General features: G+C 34.2%; 1 protein-coding gene across 1 annotated transcript in view; it reads left to right on the forward strand.

Moving 5' to 3' along the window:
- The window catches only part of Dop2R (dopamine D2-like receptor), a 110,664-nt gene that overhangs the window by 84,488 nt on the left and 3,732 nt on the right, over positions 1–22,444 (forward strand). The window contains exons 6-9 of the mRNA XM_070645146.1: positions 2,141–2,233; positions 3,096–3,332; positions 3,470–3,607; positions 15,508–15,608. Coding sequence (XP_070501247.1) covers positions 2,141–2,233; positions 3,096–3,332; positions 3,470–3,607; positions 15,508–15,608 — 569 coding nt within the window. The remainder of the gene's footprint in view (positions 1–2,140; positions 2,234–3,095; positions 3,333–3,469; positions 3,608–15,507; positions 15,609–22,444) is intronic.

Below are 22,444 nucleotides of genomic sequence, written 5' to 3' on the forward strand. Positions count from 1 at the left end.
GTAGGATTTCATCGAAATCGGACTTACACTCGAGTCACACTGTGAATTTTCAATGCTACATTCTTTGGAGTTGCTAATTAATCCGGAAACCACAAGGTGTAAAAATAGCTTAAAATAAGGTACTAGGAGTTGATGTCTCGATACACACCTATCCCTACAACAGCCCATATGTACATACTTGATGCATACCTTTTGGTATACCTTAAAGTATGGGAAGGCATTTTGTAACAACTTAGGCTCCAAGTCGGAGCATGATTCCAGTAAGTGAGTAAGTAAAGTAGGGGAAATAGTAGATGTAAGTACATACATTGGGTAGATGTGGACGTTGTGGTCGGTGTGTATCGAGAAACTAGTCCTTGGCTAGTATCACTCTGGCTTCCTTTCAGATTTGATGAAATCCGGTCTTAAGCCAGAGTCAAATCAACCTGGGACTGGATTTCTGACTAATTCTACGCCTTGTGCCTTCCTGGGGTGTTTAATATCAAACTTCTAACTTAAATCAAAAGCACATCAAATATTCTGGGATTCTCATCTACCCCAGATATAACACTTTAATAATAAATAGGTCAAATATCATAAATTACTGATAATTCATTAAAAACTTTCTCGATTCATCACATCATAAAGTAATTACATATATATTAATTAACAATTGATTAATTTTCTATGCCTTACTATCTTAATTTGAGGGTAATATAGTGTAAATAATGAAGGGTCCGTAAATGATTTTCATCACGAAACTTTTCTTTCTTAATTGCTTTATCTTAGAATGAATATTTCAAGTTGAGTGCCTTAATCTTTTTACCATAACAGTGTTGATCACAATATTGAATTATTGCTCGATAATCTGAATATTTAGTCATTATTTTCTTTAATTAACTGCTGTTTGGAAATTAATGATATGAGAATAATGTGGATGCATTTATCATCATTTGCCTTACATTATGACTAAGTGACTAGACTCTATAAATTTTGTAAAATATCTTAAATTTGATCATACTCTTTAGCTTTAAAATGACAACAATAAGAATTCTAATCGGTCCAACATCACCGATATTATTTCATCGGGGGTAAGTTACGATCCCAGCACCCCAAATGAGCTGTGTGTTAAATGACCTTAAAGTGTTTCCTACTGTGTCCCTTGATGTTGATGTCAATTCTATCTGTGTATCCTGTTACCTGGTCAATTATCAGAAGGAATAATCCGTAAATTAAAGTAATTGAGCTTTATTTCCATGTCAAAAGTCGATATTCATAGTCTAGCAGCACATTGTAGTCGTTAGGGCTCAACTAAGTCGCCATGCTGATTGCTAGATCCAAAATACCCTCAAGGCACATTCCAGAAGCCACATGGCGTAGAAATGGCCAAAAATCTACCATCTGGATAGCGTTTCTTCAACTTCAGGCTAGATTCAATGAAATTCAGCCTGAGACCAGAGTCAAGTCTGGATTCTGATTTTCGACTATTTTTACGACTTGTGCCTTCACCGTGTACGAATTGTGATCACAACGTGTAGAAATAGCCGAAAATCGGGACCAGGCCAACAAAACTCAGCTTTCAGGCTGGATTTCATCGAATCTGAATTTAAGTCAGACACACACTGTCCTGAAAACAGATTTTCGTCAATTTCTTCAACGGGACTGTGCCATCAGAATACTTTTAGATCTCGGGAGAGACAGCTGTCTTCAGCCAATTTATACAGCGGAAAATCATATTTGCCCCATCATGATGCTCGAGATAACCACTCGAGAAAGTTTTTTTGTTGTCAATCCAATGAAGTAAAAACATCAACAGCCATTCTCAACAGACATAATTAATTTTCCATATTTTCCCATAATAGTTCATTCACACGAAAAGTTTCTCAAGGCACAAAAAAAAGAGACAAAGACAAGACTTTTCTCATTCACATCATTAGTTTCATTCATTAGATTCATAAATTTTCATCAGAAAAAATATCGGAAGGTTTTCATTATTGCCTTCAGTCTTGCATGTCCATAGACCAAAGTCACATCTCATACACCTTTTTTGATCTTACACACTAATACACTCACATACTGTATACCGATCACATAATTTATCGTTTTTCATTTTCCATGCTCTCATTTAATGCTACTGCTGTTTCTGTGAAAAATTTATTAGGTCACCCGAGGCAGACGCAGACGACTGTCATGTTATAGTTAACGATAAATCAACCGAATTTATGCTGGCCACGGTTGTGGAAGAAACAAGCAAGTAAGTTTTCATTATGAAAGCTCATTTTGTATTTTGCCTTCTGACATTTTTTTTTTTTGCTACTTTACTGATATGTCTATTATATCATATGACAGGATCGTTAGTAATGTTATGTTTGAGAGCATTGAAGAGTGTGTGAACATGTGTCAAGAGATTATTTCCACAAAAATGATTCTCAATCTAATATTTCGCATTCAATATCTTCATTAACTGATGCATGTTGAAATTAGAGACTTTTTATTGGTGACCAGGAAATGTCTGAATGTCAATGGAATATTTGGAAGTCCTTTTTATTCTGTTTGATGTGATTTTTGGGGTCGTTTATAAATGATGTTGCAATTTTTGGGGTTGTTTGATGCTGTAAGGCACTTTTATGCCTTATAATGATTTTTCTAGGAATATTTTGAGTCAGAGGAGCCTGAAAAGCTCACTTTTGGATGGACATCATTTATGAACGACCCCTTAAACACTCCTATCCTTTTTTGACCCCCTCTTTGTAATATTTGGACAAGATTCTTCAACTTTTGAAACAAAAGTCCCAAGCCACGTTCCCCACACTTGAATACCATACAAAAAGTCTAAGGCACACCCCCTGCATCCATGCCTTTTGCGTACCAATTTACGTTCAATCATTATGTCACCCTCTTCATCTATCTGAATTAATTTCACGCCTTACTTCCTGATCCGACTACCAAATTACAATTCTGTCTGTAAATTACCAATCGTATCAAAAATACGCTCTTCACTGTCTAGCTGTATCTCCCAAAATTATAACTTGTAATTCGATTACACAACGATGTTCCATCTCAATGTCAAAATACAAAAAAATTCATATATCTTCATATCCTTTCTCATTTTGTAGAAATGTGATGGCCCAAATAACGACCAATCAATCAGACGCAAATGGAAATCACGATTCCGGATATGCGCCATCAAATATTGAAGATGTACTTGCGGCAAATCAAACATCACAGCCGGCAAGTCCACAGGCAACAATATTTGTTAATAAAAGTGTTCATTACAATAAAGCCACAAAAAATGGATCGACATCCAAAAAACATCACACGCCAAATGCTTCACCAAAAAAGGATACGTTTAGGTAAGCGAAAAAAATGTTTATTTACTAACTGCCAATTTACTCATTGTATAATATATCCATTTCTCATGCAATCATCATCAATTTTATTTTTACTCTCTCTTTCTCTCTCTCTTTTTATTCTGTTTGATATTGTGTAGTAGTGTCGCACTAAAGCAACTATCAGCTGTACGTTCTGGCGTACAACAAGCACTCTCATTATCACGAAATGATTCCACATTGTCAGCAAATTCACGCGAAAGCTCACGAAAAGATAATAAAAATACGCAAGCATCGAGGTAAAGCTAACAAAATATAAAATAAAAATTGGCAAGGAATGAATGGAAATGCCAACAAAAAAAAAATGTATTAAAATTTATGTGAATGCTTTTTAGAATTTGTCGTGTGATAATGTGCTTCTAGTTCTTTAAGTGTCGCGAGCTTTCATTTTTTCAAAGCACAAAAATGAGGGAAAATTCAATTTGAATTTGAATTGTCAAATTAGTATGTCCAATTTTTGGGGAATTTGAATGGCGCAATTCTCATTTTTGTGACTTTTGTTATTAATTTGTCTGATTTTATCTAAATTTTATTATATTCTGGATGTTGTGTGATGTTTTAGTTGTATTTTAGTGATGTATACTGGGAATGGACATAACCTAACCCAAGCACAATTGAGAAACAGAGCTTGAAGTCGACTTAGGTTTTGTAATAAGTTCTCGACTAGAGTCGGCTTGACACCTCGGAAAATTTGAGTCGACTTCGAGCTTTGGTGCCAAAAAGGATAAAGTATGCACATACAAAGTGTGCATTTCTGGATGTCAAATTGAAAATCAATCAAAATATCAGAAATCCTACATGCAAGACCTTAAAAATATTTCTTAAGCACGCTAAGTTTTATGCACATGGAATACTAATTTTAGATTTTACATCTGTCGACACAAAAGCTTTCTCTCCGATCAGCAGATAAGGAAATTTTGCCCAAACGTTGGACAAACTGATAGTTTAAATTAAACCAAGTACTCGAACAGACAAGTAGCATGCTCACTAGAGGTAGCGTCCATTTGGTCACTCGATATCAGTACCAGACGGACGCCACTTGATTCAGACTCTACTGTCCACTAAACTGCCATTTTGACGTCATTAAAACATGTGCTGATCAAGCTCTATCATTAAATTTCCATAAGATTCTCCAAATAGACCACAACGACTCTTCCATGAGTCTCAAAATGATCAACTAACTAACTTCATGACTATCATGATTATTATAATCTAAATAGTGTCTTTGCAGCATCTCAACACTCAATTCTACATTCTCAATTCTATATTCCAAAAGAATCTCTTAAAATTCTCCAACAAAAAGTGACTACGACAACAATCAGTTCACATTCACCAAAACTATCCCACTGCGAATTTCAAATCACATGAAGAAAAAAAGCACAAGCCACAATCAGCACAAAAAAAGACTCAAATTTGATAATTTAGTTTTTCAAGCAAATGAATTAATTTAAAGCTTAACCAATTTCAGTGCTGTGGCATTTCATTTGTGATGATAGCTGTGTGGATATGAGAAATTCCATTTAACAATTCACTCAAAATCACAAAATTTCATTACATTTTTAGTTCTGTTCATATCAAGCCATACAGACATTCCTTATCATTATCATGACATGAAAATGTTTGTATGTGTATGCCGCAAACAATTGCTTTTTTGTTACAATCTGTTATCTTACAGACACTTGTAAGGAAGAAGTATTCATTTGATATGAATGGGATATTGTTTGAATCTTTTCCTCAAAAGCTTTCCCATCCACATCTTCACATCTGAAAAATTTTCGTTCTTCTTTACATTTTATGGTAATTTGTTTGCCTTTATCATGTCCGTTCATCTTGCATTTGCTTTCTCACATGTCCGTTCGCTCATAAATGTGTATATGGTGCTCATTTTCATATCATTATGCATGGCTCGAAGGGAGGAAGAAGTATATATATATGCTCACAGATGTGACAATATAATGATGTTGATGCTTTTTCCTTCTTTTTTTTGCTTGCTTCTCTTAGATTCTATAAAATTTTATGTGCTGCATCAAGTTGAAAGCTTTTTTTTTTCTTCACTTCCTTGCATGAATGCTTGCTGAAATGAATGAAATGGAAGTGAATGAATAATTTGGATGAGTTTTGATTTGAGCGCATTTTAGAGCAAGTTTGGGATTGAATTTTAATGAGGTTTGGGTAGAGTGAATGAGCTGTCCTGACTGGATGACGGATCTCAAGTGGGACTTGAACCCGCGTTCTATGATTTCAAGTTGCATGCTCCTAACTCTGAACTATCGGGGGTTACTCGACTAAATGGCAAAAGTCGAATATAAATCGTACATTTTTTGTGTCCTAACTGTCCTTACTCCCTTACTGTCCTTAGGAAGTAAAGAGCATGGCCTCAAGCACAATCCAAGCTAAAAGTAACACTCGAGAACATGCTTACTTACTCACTTTACTTCGCTAGCCGTACAGATCAAGTTTTATCCATGGCCTCCCTCAGTCGCTCCTGAAGTTGGTCCTATTACTGGCTACCACTTGCCAATTACCAATTAGAACATGCTTAATTAATGTATTTGAGAAGAGCAAGCTCTCAAGCGCATTTTCTTTGCCAATTTGTACACTGAACTCCAATGATATCCCGTTGATAGGCCATTATTTGAATCCCATTTCAACAAGGTTGACTAATCATTTCTCGTGAAACAAAGACTCTTATTTCTAGATTTAATTCATCCTCTGAGAGAACATTCATGTGCCATTCCGTGTAATATAAGTAGCATTACCCTTTCTCCCACAAAAATCAGCTAAAAAGCTTCATATGATTCAACCCATTGTTATGACGATGCATAATTCATATAGTAATTCTTCGAAGATTCTCTCTCTCTCTCTCTGCATTCCTTCTTCATCATTCCTCCTTATTTAGCTTGCAATAATGCACATTCACATAAATTTAGTCCCCCTTTTCATTTATTTTTCTGTAATTCTTCTGCTACTTTTCTTATATTTCTTATCTAATGCATTGCATTGAGCAGTATCTACTTCCTCTTTAAATTGTGATTTTGCTATTATTATTTTATTGCAATTTTCATCTTTTTTTGCTCTTCATTGTAAAGAATAAGTTGAGAAATGATGCTACTTTTTTTGTTATATAATAATTTATTGGAATAAAGGAGGAATGAATGTGAGGAAGTATTGTAGAATGTGTTGGGGACGGTGATTCTTTTATGAGATATGAATTGGGTGTTGGAAGGATATTGGTATATATTCAGGAAGCTACTAGCTCTGTCAAAGTTGGTATTGTAAGATTTTTCAGACTGGAATTAGCATTTCAGACAAAGGAAACCTTAATTAGCAGTAGTATACTGAGGATGATGTCCAAATTGGATCTAAAAATCCAGAAAATTGTGTGACAATGCTATGTGAATTTACAGTCAAAGTAAAGTCAAGAACATATCCAGGAAAAGGTTTTTTGGGTCAAAACCCAACCTCAATCTACAATAATTCCTAATTTTCCTAAAGTTCCTACGAAAATCAATCAAAGTCCCCCTTTAAAAATTGAGAAAAATTTCCATCTACACCCGCAAGCAAAAGTTTATTGACCATCTCCAACAAGACAATTTACAGCAATTTTAAATCTATTGTTTTAAATGCACCTTACAGCCATAGAATGCAATTGATATTAGTTTGATTTTCTTTACCATTATCGTTACCTTACCAATATACTTCGATTGATTTATCCAATTTTGTTCAATTCACTTACCTTTTTTATCTTTAAGATAGTTTTGAAGCAGTGGTTCTTAAGCTTTTTTGAATTGAGGGATGTTGATTTTTGTGTTGGAGACTTGGAGTAGTTGACTGATTTATGCTTGTTGGTTAGTTGGCTGGTTGTTTGATTAGTTCTAAGGATGGTGAATTGTATCATTACAAAAGCATCCCTAGCAGTCAATAATCATACAAGTGAACTCATCACGGTACAAGGTATAAGCATTCTCACGGTATAGTAAGACATTAGTCGTTCTTAATACTAGACGTGCAACTCAAATTATAACCTGACCTTCAGGGTTGATTTGCACATTTGATTCCCAAAAAGTCATGTTCAATGGGCTTAAAGGCCTGAATGTCTCTTAAAATATACAAAAGTTCTCCCGAAAGGCAAACGGCGTGAAAAAGTCGGAAAATAATGTCAAAAAGCCAACATGACTCTAACTTCGAGTAGAATTTCACAAAATCCTTCCCGAAGCTTAAGGCACACTGGCCTTGGTCCAAAATTTTCCAAGTTTTTCATGCCATGTGCCTTTAGAATCAGTTCTTAAAAATATCTCAGCAAACCTTTCAACATCTCATGCACACGACAAACTCACGTGCCACAACACACAGCTACAGTATCACTTTTTCATTATCTCTCAACTTATACTTCGACATAAAGAAAAAAAGAAGATGAAAAACGAGTAAACGTACAAAAGTACATTAAACTTAACAATATAAATTATTTATTGCATCCGAAAGATGAACGTAAATGGAAACTTGTTGCACATTCTACATACATCGAAGCTATATCCAGTGCTTTGGTCCTTTATTTAACACTCGGAGCAGCAAGTACACACAACAATGCGAAATATAAGCTTTGAAAGAATAGAATTTATGTTTTTGAAATCCGAGGATTTAGATGGTCATAAAAATATTTTCTCTTTGGAGAAAATTGAAAATTTATTGCTGGAAAAATAGTTTTTTTATGTCAGGATATACGACAAAATGTAAACTAATAACAAAAAGCTATAAAAGTTTCAATTCAATTTAACAATTTCGAGATGAATCTACGGTAACAAAGTGAGTTAGAGCTCGTATTCCTCAAAAAAAGTGGGATTTAGTTGCTATTTGAGGAATATAAAATTGGGTTATAAGATAGTAGATGGACAAGGTAGAGTTAGAGTTTAAAATAGAGTTGTAGCTTGTATGGAAGAGTTGATTAGTTTCCATGTAATACTCTAGTCGACCTCAGGCACTAGCATACACCCTAAACAGTGCAACGTGTCCTCAACGGCTTCGATTCATTGTCATGGGAACAGTGAAGCTCATAGTTGTCCTGACGGCATCATCACGGCTGATTTCGACCCATTTTTACGGTCATGATAATCCATTTCAATAGTAGCCGTTTTAGTCAGAAACAGTAACCTGTTCAACCATTTTATTAACGCCCTGCAATCCACAGTGGATCAATAGGAACTAACCATCATCATTTTATGCGATTGACTGCATTGTGCTACCCGGAATCTCCTTAAAATCACATAAATTATTACCCAACCTCATTTGCATTTATATTAAATAATATTCAAGGTCCACCGTCACTCACATCCAGCCATAACCCCATAAATCTGTGATCTGACTAAATTTTACAACTAAAAGTTATGGCTACATCATAATATAGTCCTATTCCGACAACAGCATTTAAATGTGAAAAGAAAAAAAAAAGTAAAAATATGAGCAATTTCACTTTACATTTCACAACGAATGCTGATGGCTAAATAAGCATGAACAATTGTTGAACCTTCATTTAAAATAAAAATAATAGTAGTTACAATAACAATAAAAGACAACAGCAGTTGAAGTTTTCGGGCAACAAGAGCAATTAAATTGTGCATACATTTGTATAAACGTCATGACCTCTTATGCTGTTTTAACTTTACTGATTTTTGAGTACTTAGAATAAATTAAGCTTTATAACGTTACTGAAACAAGGTTATAAAATAGGAGATTTCAAAGTACGAGACCTGCGGTGGACAACCTTTTATATTACGGGGTACAACTTGGTTGTAAGGCTCGATTGAAACTGCACACGATTTATCGTACCTGATTTACTTACATCCATACTACGCCTGCCGTACAGGTCAATTGTGATCCATGGCTTCTCTGAGATGTCGCTTAAAACTGTAATTAAGTATATATTCCCTCTGATAACTCAGTAATACGAGCATGCGACTGGAAATGGGAAGATGTGGGTTCTAGTCCCATTCAGTATCGAGGGCCCGCATCTCTTTTGGACCAAATTCTTCATTTTGCTTGATTTTGGAAGACAAAATTCCCGAAATCCCCAAAAAATTCCAACTCCACCTCTACCCTTGATTCCAAAAGCTCAAACATGGCTTTTAGAGAATATTGACTTGACTTTTTATATTATTTGAAATGCTTCAAGCTATTCCAATCATTTTTGTACTTCCTCTATAAGCTCCTTCCATATACCATCACAATAATCCATCAGGCACTTCCTGTATGAACCTTAAAAACATAATAATCATTTTACCTACAACCTTCATATGTAATTATTACAGAAAAAGCAAATAGTCATAAAATACCTCAATTCACCTTTTTTTATGATTCTTGGTTAGAAGCATATTTAATTAATATCAGACAAGTTCTTCTCTAAGACCGTTCCACTTCCATCGGAACTCAGTACATGCAAATATGCTCATATACATACATGAACGAGAAGATTAAGATTGTTTAAGTTGCAATAAATTTTGCTCTGAAAATGAGCTGCTAAACGAGCATGAAAATGTAGATATAAAGAAGTCGAGAGCATTCATATGAAAATGCTTAAAGAAGCAGAAGAAGCAGCACCAAAAAAAAATTATCAGAGTTAATTAATGAGAATTAAGCTGCTTTAATCTTAACAAATTTTCATTATTTTCTCATACTATTATTTGGATATTATCGTCTAATAATTGTTATGGATTGTAGTCACTTTTAAGACAATAAGCTGTGCTGAATATACGAGTGTGTAAAGTCTTACATGTGTCATGTTTATAGACTTATTCTGCTTGTTTTTAGATACCTAATTAAATCACATAATTGTTTGTAGATTAAAATATATTGTTGCTTCTAATTTATGAGATTTGTCAACAGTCGTGCTGGATTTTGGAGGAATTTGAATATTTTGATGACTTCCTACCTTTAATTCTCTAATGAGAACTATGACTTAGTATTCCATTCAACTTATAGCAAATAAATCTAAAGCTCATCATGAATAATTGAATAATTTAAGGAACTACAGTGGAAATGATGACAGTAGATTTGTTTACTTATCTATTAAGCAGTGCTGCTGAAACTAAACCATTCCAAAATATTAAAAATCCATCATAATAAGTGAACGAACCCTAAGCTCATCATCATACATTCATATATTGACGTAAGTTCATTGAACGATAAATGATTCAATTATTTGCTAATGATAGTTCCAAATTGCATCAGCAAACATAAATTGTACATCCTTATAATGTTTGTTATGCTAATGTGAGCATTAAACACATTGCAAAGGATGTCTTTTTACAATACCAAGTATGGCTTCTGGGAATTTGGAATAAATTTTAATTGTTATCGTCCTGCATAATGGATTGGTTAGAGTTGTGGATTGGAATTGGTTCTTTTGGTTGGGATTTGTGTTTTGGTGCTGACTCCTCCTTTTTGGAGTTTTGTAGATGAAAATTCGTCGAAATTAATTAAAATTTTAATATTTTTGTCAAAAAATTCGTTTAAATTCAAATTTTTCATTAAAAAGTTCGTTCAAATTCAAATTTTTAAATCAAAAATCCGTTAAATTTCAAATTTTTTGTTCAAAAAATCCGTTAAATTTCAAATCTCTTTGCCAAAAAGTTCGTTGAAAATCCGAGTAAAATTCCACTAAATTTCCATCATAATCCTTTAGTCATTAACTTCAAGGAGATCAATTTTTAAATTAAAAATAACAACTTATTTAATAAAAATCCTTTCAGCAGCTTTCACTTCTTTATTTCTATAATGTCGAGAGATATGAAATAACTGAAAAATCCACTTAGCAACTTTTAAATCCCTTTTAATAGGAAAATATACAGAATCCTCTTAACATTTATTAAGAACTGAGTAATCTGTAGTATTTATAGACTGCGAGCTTTTTTTTAAATAAATCTGACAATCTTATAACTCATTTAGAGCATAACAGAACCTGCTTCAAGTCATTTACCTTCGGATTTCAGTCAATTAATCAATTGAAAAATCAATTATAAGTCAAAATCAGCAATTACAGTGCCATTAGGTCAGATTCGCATCTTACCGTGTATACGACCACTCAGCGGTGCCTTAGCGATCACCTTATGCTGTTCATACTTCCTCCTCTGTGAACGACCCCTAATCTATCTTAAAATCTTTAAAATTACCCTTTAAACAGCATTTATCATCACGTCTAGAATCTAAAAATCATTTGGCAAACAGGCGTAGTCTGCTAGACAGCTCAGAAATCCTTTATCCACATCCATTGCCAATTTGAATCAACAAACTATAGAATAAGAGTAAACTGAAAATACTACAGTGGGTGGTTGTATAGCCAGTGTAAATAAACTATTGATTCACTAACAAATAGAAGCTGTTTGTTGCTTGCAATAAATGCTTCTAAGCTAAACAAACAGGCTAAAACAACGAATGATTGTTAGTGGGGTTGGTTGGTTTGTTATGGTGTGTGAGAAATTGGGTTTGTGACTCATTTGTCCTTAGTTTGAAGTGGACTCGACTTGGAGCTCAAGTAAGAGCTGCCATGACTTCAAATCTTCCTATTCATCCCCTTCACCCAGAAAACCTGTTCCAAAATAAGCAAACGACCTCATTTGTCCTTAGTTTGAAGTAGACTCAACTTAGAGCTCTAGCTTGACTGTCACGACTTCAAAACCTCCTATTTATCCTCCTAAATTCGTTTCATCCCAAGAAAATCCGCTCCATAATAAGCAAACGACCCCTAAGTAAGACTAAACAATCAAATCATTCCTGATCCTGACGTTCATCGAACACATTTGCAGACAACTTAATGGATGTAATGTGTGTTCATAAAAAAAGCATCGACGAGATGAATATATAAGCTCACACATTTAGCAAACACTTTAGGGAGCGTTCGTGAGTTACGTAGCGGAAGAAACAGCATTTTTTGACTCCGTCCCCACTTCTTTGTCCTAACACTTCTCAAGCGGGGTTTGATTCCCGCCTCTTGATTGTCGGTCAAGTGCTCAGACCAATAGGTTTTGAACTTTACCATTTATCTGTAGCAAAATTCTAAATCCACGTCCCCCAACCTCCCCAAAGCATCACTTAATTTCCAACCCATTCCCTAAGACAGAAAAAGTATTTTTAATGAATGAATTAAACGACATTTTGTGACACATATTTGTGCTGTTGATTGTTGATATTCATTGTCATGTCCTTGTGAAATTGTGCGCTTCTGCTTATTGTGTTTCTTTTATTGCATTTGAGTTGCTCTATAAAGGAGAAATGAAATGAGATGTGCTGAAAATTTGTTGATGACATTGATGCATCAGTACACTTTGTCAGATAATTTGTTGGAACTAGACATTGACAAGATCTGGGAAAAATGCGCTGCGGACAGGAAATCTTAATGGCATGATCAACAAAAAAAAGCTTGTTTTTGTTCTTTTCAATTCCCTTCTTTACTTTTTTTGTTCATCAACAAGCATTTCTCACACATGTCATTTGCAAAAGAGCTTCTGATAAGAATGAAAGCACAAAAAACTATTCTTTGCATGAAACTTTTTTTGTCATTTATGTTTTTCTTTGTTATACACAACAAACTTTCTTTTCTGCTTTACTTCTTTGTTTGTTTATCTGTGTACTTTGTATATGTATGTTATGAGCATGTCTAAAGATATGTCTAACTTAATTGTCACAAAATTGTGATATTTACAACTTTAAATGTCTTTAGTTATGAAAATACCTGTGACATTATCCATTGCTGAAGAAAAATAAGTTTGTAACTTTCTTGAGTCGCTGGCCCGAGCGACATAAATAAATAAGAATCCACCAGGACTCAGGGATAGATTTACTTTAATCAAATTGAAGCCGCTTTCGTGTGAAGTCCATATCTCTCCCAAATAGAGGTGGATTATATTTGATATCAATAAATGTAGCCTCAGATTGAGCCGTGATACACAATCCCGAGCGACAATGTCTAAATAGGCCTTGTCACAGCTCTGTTGAGGACATGAAAGCGAGCTCCATTTGGCATTAATAAATGAATTTAGGATGGGTCAATGGGATGAGAAAACGTCCGCCATGACTCCTATAAATGCATTTAAAAGCCTTCATGTGGAAGAGATAGCCATTTGGTATTTATAAAAGCATATCACTCTGAGTATACTACCTTTATGCTGAGTATTTCAGATGTGAGCATGCTCGAAAATATTATGGTTGGGGTGCCACTACATCTCCCTAATTACAGAGAACCAATTCAATGCCATTAAGGTGCTCTGAAGGCTTCAATATGTCTGTTTTTATCCCATTAAAGTAGTTAAATTTGCTGAAGCTTACCCTAGTGATACAAGGCTTCATTTGGTTGTTATATAGATTTGGAAGCTTAAAAGACCTTGGAGTAGGGTACGGCCACGAGCTGTAGGACTGAATTTCGCATTTTAGATGCTCAGACCTGCAGTTTTTGACGAATCCTAGCTTGGAGTTCATCATGACTTCGAATAGATTCCATATGAGCATCTTCACAACTTTTGTATAGCTGCTGCTCGGGCTTATAAATGAAAAATTATTAAAAGCTCACAATAAGCAGCCTTAAATAAAAGCGCATCCCATAATATAAATTAATAGAAATTTTGAATGTAAAATAAAATTTTTCAAAATCACTGAACTTGATCAGCCATTTATTTACAGCACAAGACAACATTTTTGTTTACAAAATTGTGCCAAAAAAGAGCTTTTTATTTATTTAACTTTATTTCAACCAGCTTTTCCCACCCATTCTTACCTCACCTGTAGCTGCAAAATTTATCTCCTCGTATTTTTCTTTCTCACTTTCTCTTTTTTTTGCACGGCATAAAATTAAATATTTTATGTTTGTAGATTTGCATAAGCTGCCATTTATTTATATTTATGTAAATCTGTTATCATTTTTTTCTGTTAGTCCTGTGTTCAAACATAAAGAATGTGATGTGCGGTGCGATGTGAGAAGCATGGAGGAATTTTAAATTATTTATTTTGTCGATGTTCCTTTTTGGCGACAAGGAAAAGAAAAAAAAAGTAAATAAATTCATTTGAATTTTTCATTGGGAAATAGAGATGGATTTTGAGGAAGTTTGGTGTTGACTGTGGTGAAATTTGTGGATGATGATGATTCAAATTGAGTTATTTTGTGGGTAACTGCATGTTTGAGCGACACAAATGAAAATTCATATGAAGAAGGGTCCGCAGCAGAGCTTTTAAAGCTCCGCTAAAGCTCTTTTATTAATGTTAAATGGAAGCCGTTTCTATTTGGTAGCATTATAGGCACAGCCTGGCCTGTAAAGGCCGCTTCTGTTTGGAAACCCTATAAACACAGCCTGTAAAACCGCTTCCATTTGACAACCTTTAAGACACAGCCTGTAAGGCATATAATACTGTCAAATAGAGGTGGTTTCCGCTTAGTGTTAAAGAGCAACAGAAGATCCTTAAGTACAGAGTACTAACAGTTCACTGAAGGAATCATCTAAATTCGTGTCACTCAAGATGTAATGCCGTTAGTATTGTGTCAATCCTTGCACATATTAACAAAACTCTACATAATGTCTGAGGGACCGGTCTCTGGTGAGAATTGAACCCACGTACTCATAACAGAGTGATGCAGATATCCGATCTGCTGCATAATCACTCAGCCACAGAGTCCTAACTCTCACACCGACAAATTCGCTTATGTATTACTCGATACTCCAGCTTCCACCCTGCTCTATAGACACTGCAATACAGTAAATCATATTTGCATGCTGATTGTTATGTCAACTTCAGAACAAAAAGCTTTGCAGCACCAAGAAGTAGACAAATATAATAACCTCATATATTCCAAATGCTTCTGCTCTTTTTCTTGATAGCTGTGCGGCATTTTTTTCTATTGCTTTTTTTATGTATGCCTGTAAATGTATCTGTACTGTTAATAATATATTTTTTTTTGTTCTCGTCCATTCTCTGTACAACAAAGAGAATAACACAAAAGTATGAATCTTTAAATAATCAAATTTTTTTTTCTTCTCTTTTTTTACATTTTCCCATTCCACAAAATGTCTGTGTACTCACGACTATATCTGCATTATATCGCAATTGGATCTTTTTGCTTTGTTCGTTCGTTTATCATCACAAAAATAATATGAAAAAAAAGGTTCACAATTTACAAAGTAAATAAAGCATCAAAGAAGAAACGAGAGAAATCATCAGCGAAAAAGGAGCGGAAGGCAACAAAGACTCTTGCAATTGTGTTAGGTGAGTTGAAAATGAAAATATGAGAGGAAAGTTTTTTTTTTTCCTTTTTTATAATTTTTCTTTTGCCTACAACTTGGATTTTTTCAATTTATTCTTCTTGTTTTTATGAAATTCAATTTTTAACGCTATGCAGTTTCGCTCTCTTGAATTGCTGAGGATTTGGAAATTCAGATTTAAGCTTAGTTGTATTCATGTTTGAAGTTTTGCTTATAAACTTTTTGAATTTTAGTTTGAGATTGTTTAACAATGTTGAACTCTTTTGCTATTTTATTGGTGTATTTTCCACTTTGTATCATGTTCCTGAATCGTTCCAACGTTGTCTCTAACGGGCGAACAATTCAGATCACAAAGTTTGTCATTTCAGTCAATTTTGTCAACTTTCGTCCCCTTTTTGTCACGTTTTCGTCATGTTTTTGACACTTATCACCTAAATTGTTCTCCCGTACATTGCCTAGAGTTTCAATTTTGTCTTGAATTCAAAATATTAAGCAGTTGAAGTATCTAAACTTCTGAGGAAAGCTTGAATTCGTCTCGAATTTTGTATGAAAAGCCGATCCAAATCGGCATCGGGCTATTCGAAAATTACCGGTAATCGGGATTTGACGGTAACGGATATTTACCGGTAATTACCGGTGATTACCGGTAATATTCCGACTATATATATCCGAATGTTTAGGGTAAAAAAAATTTATTTTTGGTCAGTTTTCGGTTCTGCCGCTTGCGCTTAACATCTAGTTTTTCATAACCCAATAAGTACCTGAAAAGTTACCTTTCTCATCTCTCTATCATTCTTCAGGATTCATCATACAAAATGACTGATTTTCAGATGTAATTTTTGGATTTCCAGTGTAAATACAAGTTTTAAAATATATCCAATGCTCACTGTGATAGCAAAAATAGCATTTTTGAGCTTTGCATTTCCTTTAAAAATTATATAAATTGGTAAGTCTAAAAATTCTTTTGGAAATATCCACATTAAAAGTTTTATTTTCTACATTTCTAAAAATAACGTTTTTAACCTAAACAAAAAAATAAACTGCGGTCTTAATATTTGAATTTTTAAAAAATTCGTTAAAAATCTGTTACCGCTGGATAATCCATAGAAATGAACGGTAACGGTAATGGATATTACCGGTAATTACCGGTAACGGACGGTACGGATATCCGTCATTCGGACCCCTACATCGGGCTCAGCATCGGGTTCAAGATTGAAATTTTTGGGATTTCCTGAAAATTACTCGACCTACACAAATGAGGAAGGAGTTTTAATGCTCGACTGAAGCTCTTTTATTAACACCAAATATAATCCGCCTCGATCTGGCATCCATATGATTGTCATTTGACAAACTCATAGCTTAATGAACTAAGACAGCTTCTATTTTGTCCTATTAAAAGAGCTTTAGTGAAGTCTTGTAAGCTTCGTGGTCAGGTGGACCCTTCCTAATTTGTGTTGATCAGGTTGGTAATTTTATTGAAACGTCTAAATACGCCTCTACTCCATGCTAGTTAAAGGTTTAAAGATGATTCAACCTTGAATTTCTTCTTTAAATCTCCAATTTCATCCAAAAAGGTCAATTTTTAATCGAAAAAAGAAAAACTTGAGTATTAATAGACTTTATAATGAAGTAAAAGCAGACAAAAAATCACATCCATCAAAAGTTCTTCTTATTTCGGACATCAATACTACATCCTAATTTGGAAAATGAAATCAACAATTTTTTCTATATTTATTCAGTTGTACTGTGGGAGTGTCCCTCGAAATATCTTGTAACAAATTAAATATTTAAGTTCAAAAGAAAAATCCACTTCCACCCCACTTTAATCTCTTTCCGTTGAAACAAAAACATAAAAAAAATTTATTTATGAATAGACAAGTTGAAAGAATTTTCATTTCGCACATTCCAAAAATTGCTGACTTCCTTCCTTCTAAGAAATGAAATGAAAAAAAGGAAAGAAATTAGAATTCTTCATGTTTTGGGTTCGTCTTATCTTGAAGACTCTTAAAATGCTGATCTTGATGATGATGATGATGCAGGGGATTAGTTAAAATTTATTTTAGGGAGAGTTTTGAGATTTTTTCTAGGAAAAACCTTTGCAAATTGAAGAAAATCGTCCGAAAAGGAAGGGGGTTACCTCCCCACTCCCCAGAATGTGTCTCAGTGGTGATGATCTCTCTTATGCTTAAACCATCCTTTTTCGGGGTATCAAAACATTTGGCATATGATGACTTTATTTTCTGAATAAATGCTATGCAAATAAATTTATATAAAGCTAATAATCTTGATCCTTAAAAATTTAAATTTCATTTTTCTTAGTATTATGAATGGTAAATATTTTACTCACATATTGTATTCCCATCATCAAGCTATATCCCGAGCGGAAATCAGTGGCAAATTAAATTTTTGGCATCAAATTGTAGTCAGAATCAACAGTCAAATAGCAATAAGAGTCCTATTGCATCTTGCCTTTAACGCACTATAGCAGGCAAAAAGCATACTTTCGAGTGATTACTCAGCTTAATATACTAGACGAGTATGCTCGAGAGTGGTGCTCTCGGCATACTTTACTCTTGAGAGAACGCTTTTTGCCTGCTAGAGACAGATGTTGCTGTAACATCTAAGCAAAATAGTAAGAGCGAGACCGGGACCTGGACTGAGACTACAAGACAATTTATTCAAGCTTCTGTTTGAAGAGACAGGAAAGTCTCGATCTCGATCTCCAATCACTTAGTGGCACCTAAACATTATAGTAAAACCTAGAACCAAACTGGGAGTGATACCGAGACGAAGAGGTAATTCTTCAAAGTCTGTGGTTCTAGAAGAGGTTGGGGAGTCTTGTTCTCAGTATCGCAAACTCCCAATAGCATCCTGCCTACAACGATGTAATATTCAGTGTTGTTATTAAACTGGGACTGTGTACATAGCCCCATAAAAGTTGAAAATAATCTTGAATTATTTCTAAAATATCCAAAAATTATGTGGGATGAAAAGAAATCCCAGAGGCACTAAGCATTTATAGAATTAAACTTTTAAAATTCCATAAGTCTAACTTTACACCCATCAGATGCTTAGTCATAAATTTTTGTCGCATCATTTACTGCCCAAATCTAATGTTGCGTGCAACCGCCATAGACATCATTCGACAGCACGATTTGCAGCAGATTTTTCAGCCATTTAAGTGGAAAGTCTTCAATCTTGACCTCCCACAAAATTTTTCAATGGCAATCAATAAACCATTAATCATAAGCTCAAGACGTTCAAGAATGAAAATCAGTTTTGAATGGTACAGAACAAAAAAGGAAATCAAGAACAGATAAAAGCTTATGACAACAGAAAGTACTTTCCACAATCTTGGACGTGCGGCGGCAAAAATTGAAATGAAAAATTTACCTTGAAAATAATTTTTTTTTTGTTCTCTTCTTTACTTTTGATTTGAAATAAATGATTGTCAATAAAAGTGGCACTTGTTTAAGGCACTTCAGACTTTGAGAATTGAGACGATATCTTATGCCTTGAGTTTTTGTTATTTTTGTGAATTTTCATTTAGTTGTTAATTTGGATTGAAGTTTGCTGCTTGCTAGACTAGTGGTGTTCAACTTGTGTGCTGCGGTACCCTAATTATGAGTAGGTTCTGTGGTACACTAACCTTGATTAGATTCCAAGTGGGCAAGTTAATGCCTCACTGTATGTCTAGATCTAAGGACGAGATTATCCAGATCATTAAAAGACAAGAAGACCGGTTTTTAGGTAACAGCATTACCTGCATACTGACTTACTTACTTACTGCAACCATCTTCCTGTGTGAAGCTTAGGTTACAACAAAAGGCTTTCCATCTTACTCTGTAGCTGGCTCTGTCACCTAGTTTGTACAAATTCTCTGTCCTCACATTGAGCTGCTTATTTTTAAAGTAATGTAGTAGTTATCCTGCACCATGAAATCCTGCTATTTGTCTGTTAAAGGATGCGATCATATTGATGCGACCACATTAAGATTTGATGTAAATTTTACAGAATTTAGCTGAAAATTTAGCCAAAACTTGATCAAAAATTCGATCAATTTCGTGAATTCCATCCACAAATTTGCCTTGATTCCGGCAATCAATACACGCTGTTGCTCGATATAACACTATTCATCACTACACTCGACTATCCAAGCAACCACATGTCTCCACATTCATATTGTAGTTCACTATATCTGCATGTTTATTCATTTTATTAGCTTGATTTATTCGTTCGTCACTGCACAACTGTCCGCCTCTAAACATGTTCTATCCAACGTGTCTTCGAGATGTAGTTCATGCGATTTTACCACTTTACCTACATGCGATCATATTGCGGAAATATATATGTGTGCTGTATTTTAGCATACGATTCACCTCTATAAATCATGAAACTGAAAACCTTTACATTCTACCCACATTTATCCTTCCTTACATTTCTTATAAAGTATGCGTTATTCTTATTCTACTGACTGTGTTTTACTTAAAAATTTTGTGAATATTTTTTACATCATCCACACTTCTTCGCCCTCATTCAGATATTAATACTTTACATGCTTGTTCATTTTTCAATCTTTTTTTTGCTTGCTTCTCATTCCTATCAGAGTGTGGCCGTCTCAAATTCGAGTTCTTCGACATTAGATTGTCGAAAAATTCGAACTCAACTTATTTTAAAATAAAAATTTACGTTACGAAGAAAATGAAAAGTAACGGTCAAAAAAAATTTGAATTTTAACTTAAAAATATATTTTTTGAAAAAAATTAACGGTCGTTTTTGAGAAAGCCTCACTCTGATTCCTATAATCAGTGATATAATGCTTCAACCACCTCTATTCAAAATTGAATTTCCTTATCATGTAATTTGTATAACGTCGACTGTGCATTGTAAAGTGATCTTTGGGTATGATGTGATTTTTCCTCCTCCTGCTTCTCCATCTTCTATTAAGATGATTTATGTAGATTTTTTTTTAGACGTAACACGCACCTATTGGTGTTTAACAATGGAAATGATGTATGCTCTTGTTGCCTTTTTCGTGAAAGTTCAGTAATATGTTTTGTGAAAGAATTGTGTACATATCATGTGAATTTTAGATGAAAAAGGATGGATTAATGGGATAGGAAAGTGGAAAGACCTTCTTAGGAATAAAGAAAAAAATATTTTAACCTTATAACAACCTTGATCTTGAAATGAAATGAAAAGAGAAAAAAAAATCTCTTGAAGGAGACACAAAGTTGGAATTTACTTCTGTTTTTCTTGGTATTCACTTCATTGAGAAATGGATAAAAAGAATTTCATTATTTTTTGGGTTTATTAACATTTAAAAGGAGAATTCCTTTTCAAGGGGTCATTTGGATATGATGTCAATTGAAATTTGCTACTAGAAATGTAGCATAGCTTCTTAGTGCTCCGGGGTGAATGCTTTTCTCCTCACTTGTCATTTAGAGCACTTTCACGTTTTAAATTGTTTAACTTACTTACTTACTTCGCTGGTCGTACAGATAAACTGTGATTCATGGCCTCTCGCAGATGTCGCCTATAACTGGCTCTATCGCCGGCTTCCGCCTGACAATTGCCAATACCAAATGTAATGCTGTCTCTATCGACAGCTTCCTTCCAGGAGTTTTTCGGTCTACTTCGAGCTATTATTGTTTAAACCACATGCAACAATCCCTTTAAGCTACTGCATCCATCCAAATTCACATATCATTCCAAATTTGTTTTCGATCCATGCATGATAAATGCCGTATTGATTTTGGATTGCATTTTTCTTTGTGGATTCCAACCTAGGACGGTGAAACAAATTTGGGTTACGGCACTTTCTCTAGTGCCAATCCATGTCATAGTGGTGGACAACATGTGTGCGATCGAACTCTAATGTGTTGCCAAAAATGGTTGAAAATGCCATGAAACGGATGCCGTGTGTAGTTTCTAATGATTCTTGCGACCAAGGCGTGCTTAACACTGATCTATGACGCAAAATGTCTTTTTGCTCTAGCCATCAAGCAGCCCTACACCCCTGAAAACATCAAATAATCAACATCATATCTAGACAAACCCCATCTCATCAAATTTCAGTTGACTTAGAAAATGAAAAACTTTCTTTTTTATCTTCAGCATGTTTCACATTATTTTGTCATCTTGTTCGAATTCTCTTAATATTGCTATTATGACTTCTTATAAGTTCAACATTTTCGAGGAAATTTAATCGATTATTTATAAAGCATGAAAATGTGTAATTTGATTCTTGAAAAGTTCAGACACCTGTCTCGGTCTTCATTGTGTTCAGTGAAATCTCAAAGGATATCTTGCTGAGTGGAAATTCAATAATGTTTTAAGTCAGAACTCATTATTTCGTCAATTCAAAGTGATATTTTATTACTGAAAATGCTTTTAAATTTTCTAATAAATTTCAATTTACATCAATATTTGTTAAGCCCACAAGTCGAGTAAAAGTCACACAATAAGGCACTTTTTATGTCCAAACGACAACAATCTTTCATCGGGAAAGAAAAAAACAAACACAAAATTTCAATTTTCATGAAAACTCTTCAACCGCCAGCCATAAATTGATGTTGAAATGAAAAGATTTACGACTTTATTGTTCTTGAAACTGTTTAAGGATTTAAAGAACACTCACATTTCTTGCCTATTTTGGTATTTTTGTAAAATTTTATGGATTTTTCATTTTTACTACCACTAGAAAAGTACTGAAAAGTCTATTTCGTTTTCTTCGTTTATTCGTGTGAATGAAGTAGAAGGGTATGGAGTGTTCAATCGGTCTGAGACTTTGGCAGAATTTGGTTTGATTGAGTCTAATTGTTTCCACTCAAAAAACTA

Source organism: Chironomus tepperi, unplaced genomic scaffold (genome assembly GCF_022539635.2).
Source record: "Chironomus tepperi strain 1889 unplaced genomic scaffold, CSIRO-AGI_Ctep_v1 contig_351, whole genome shotgun sequence".
In the NCBI taxonomy this organism is placed as follows: Eukaryota; Metazoa; Arthropoda; class Insecta; order Diptera; family Chironomidae; genus Chironomus; species Chironomus tepperi.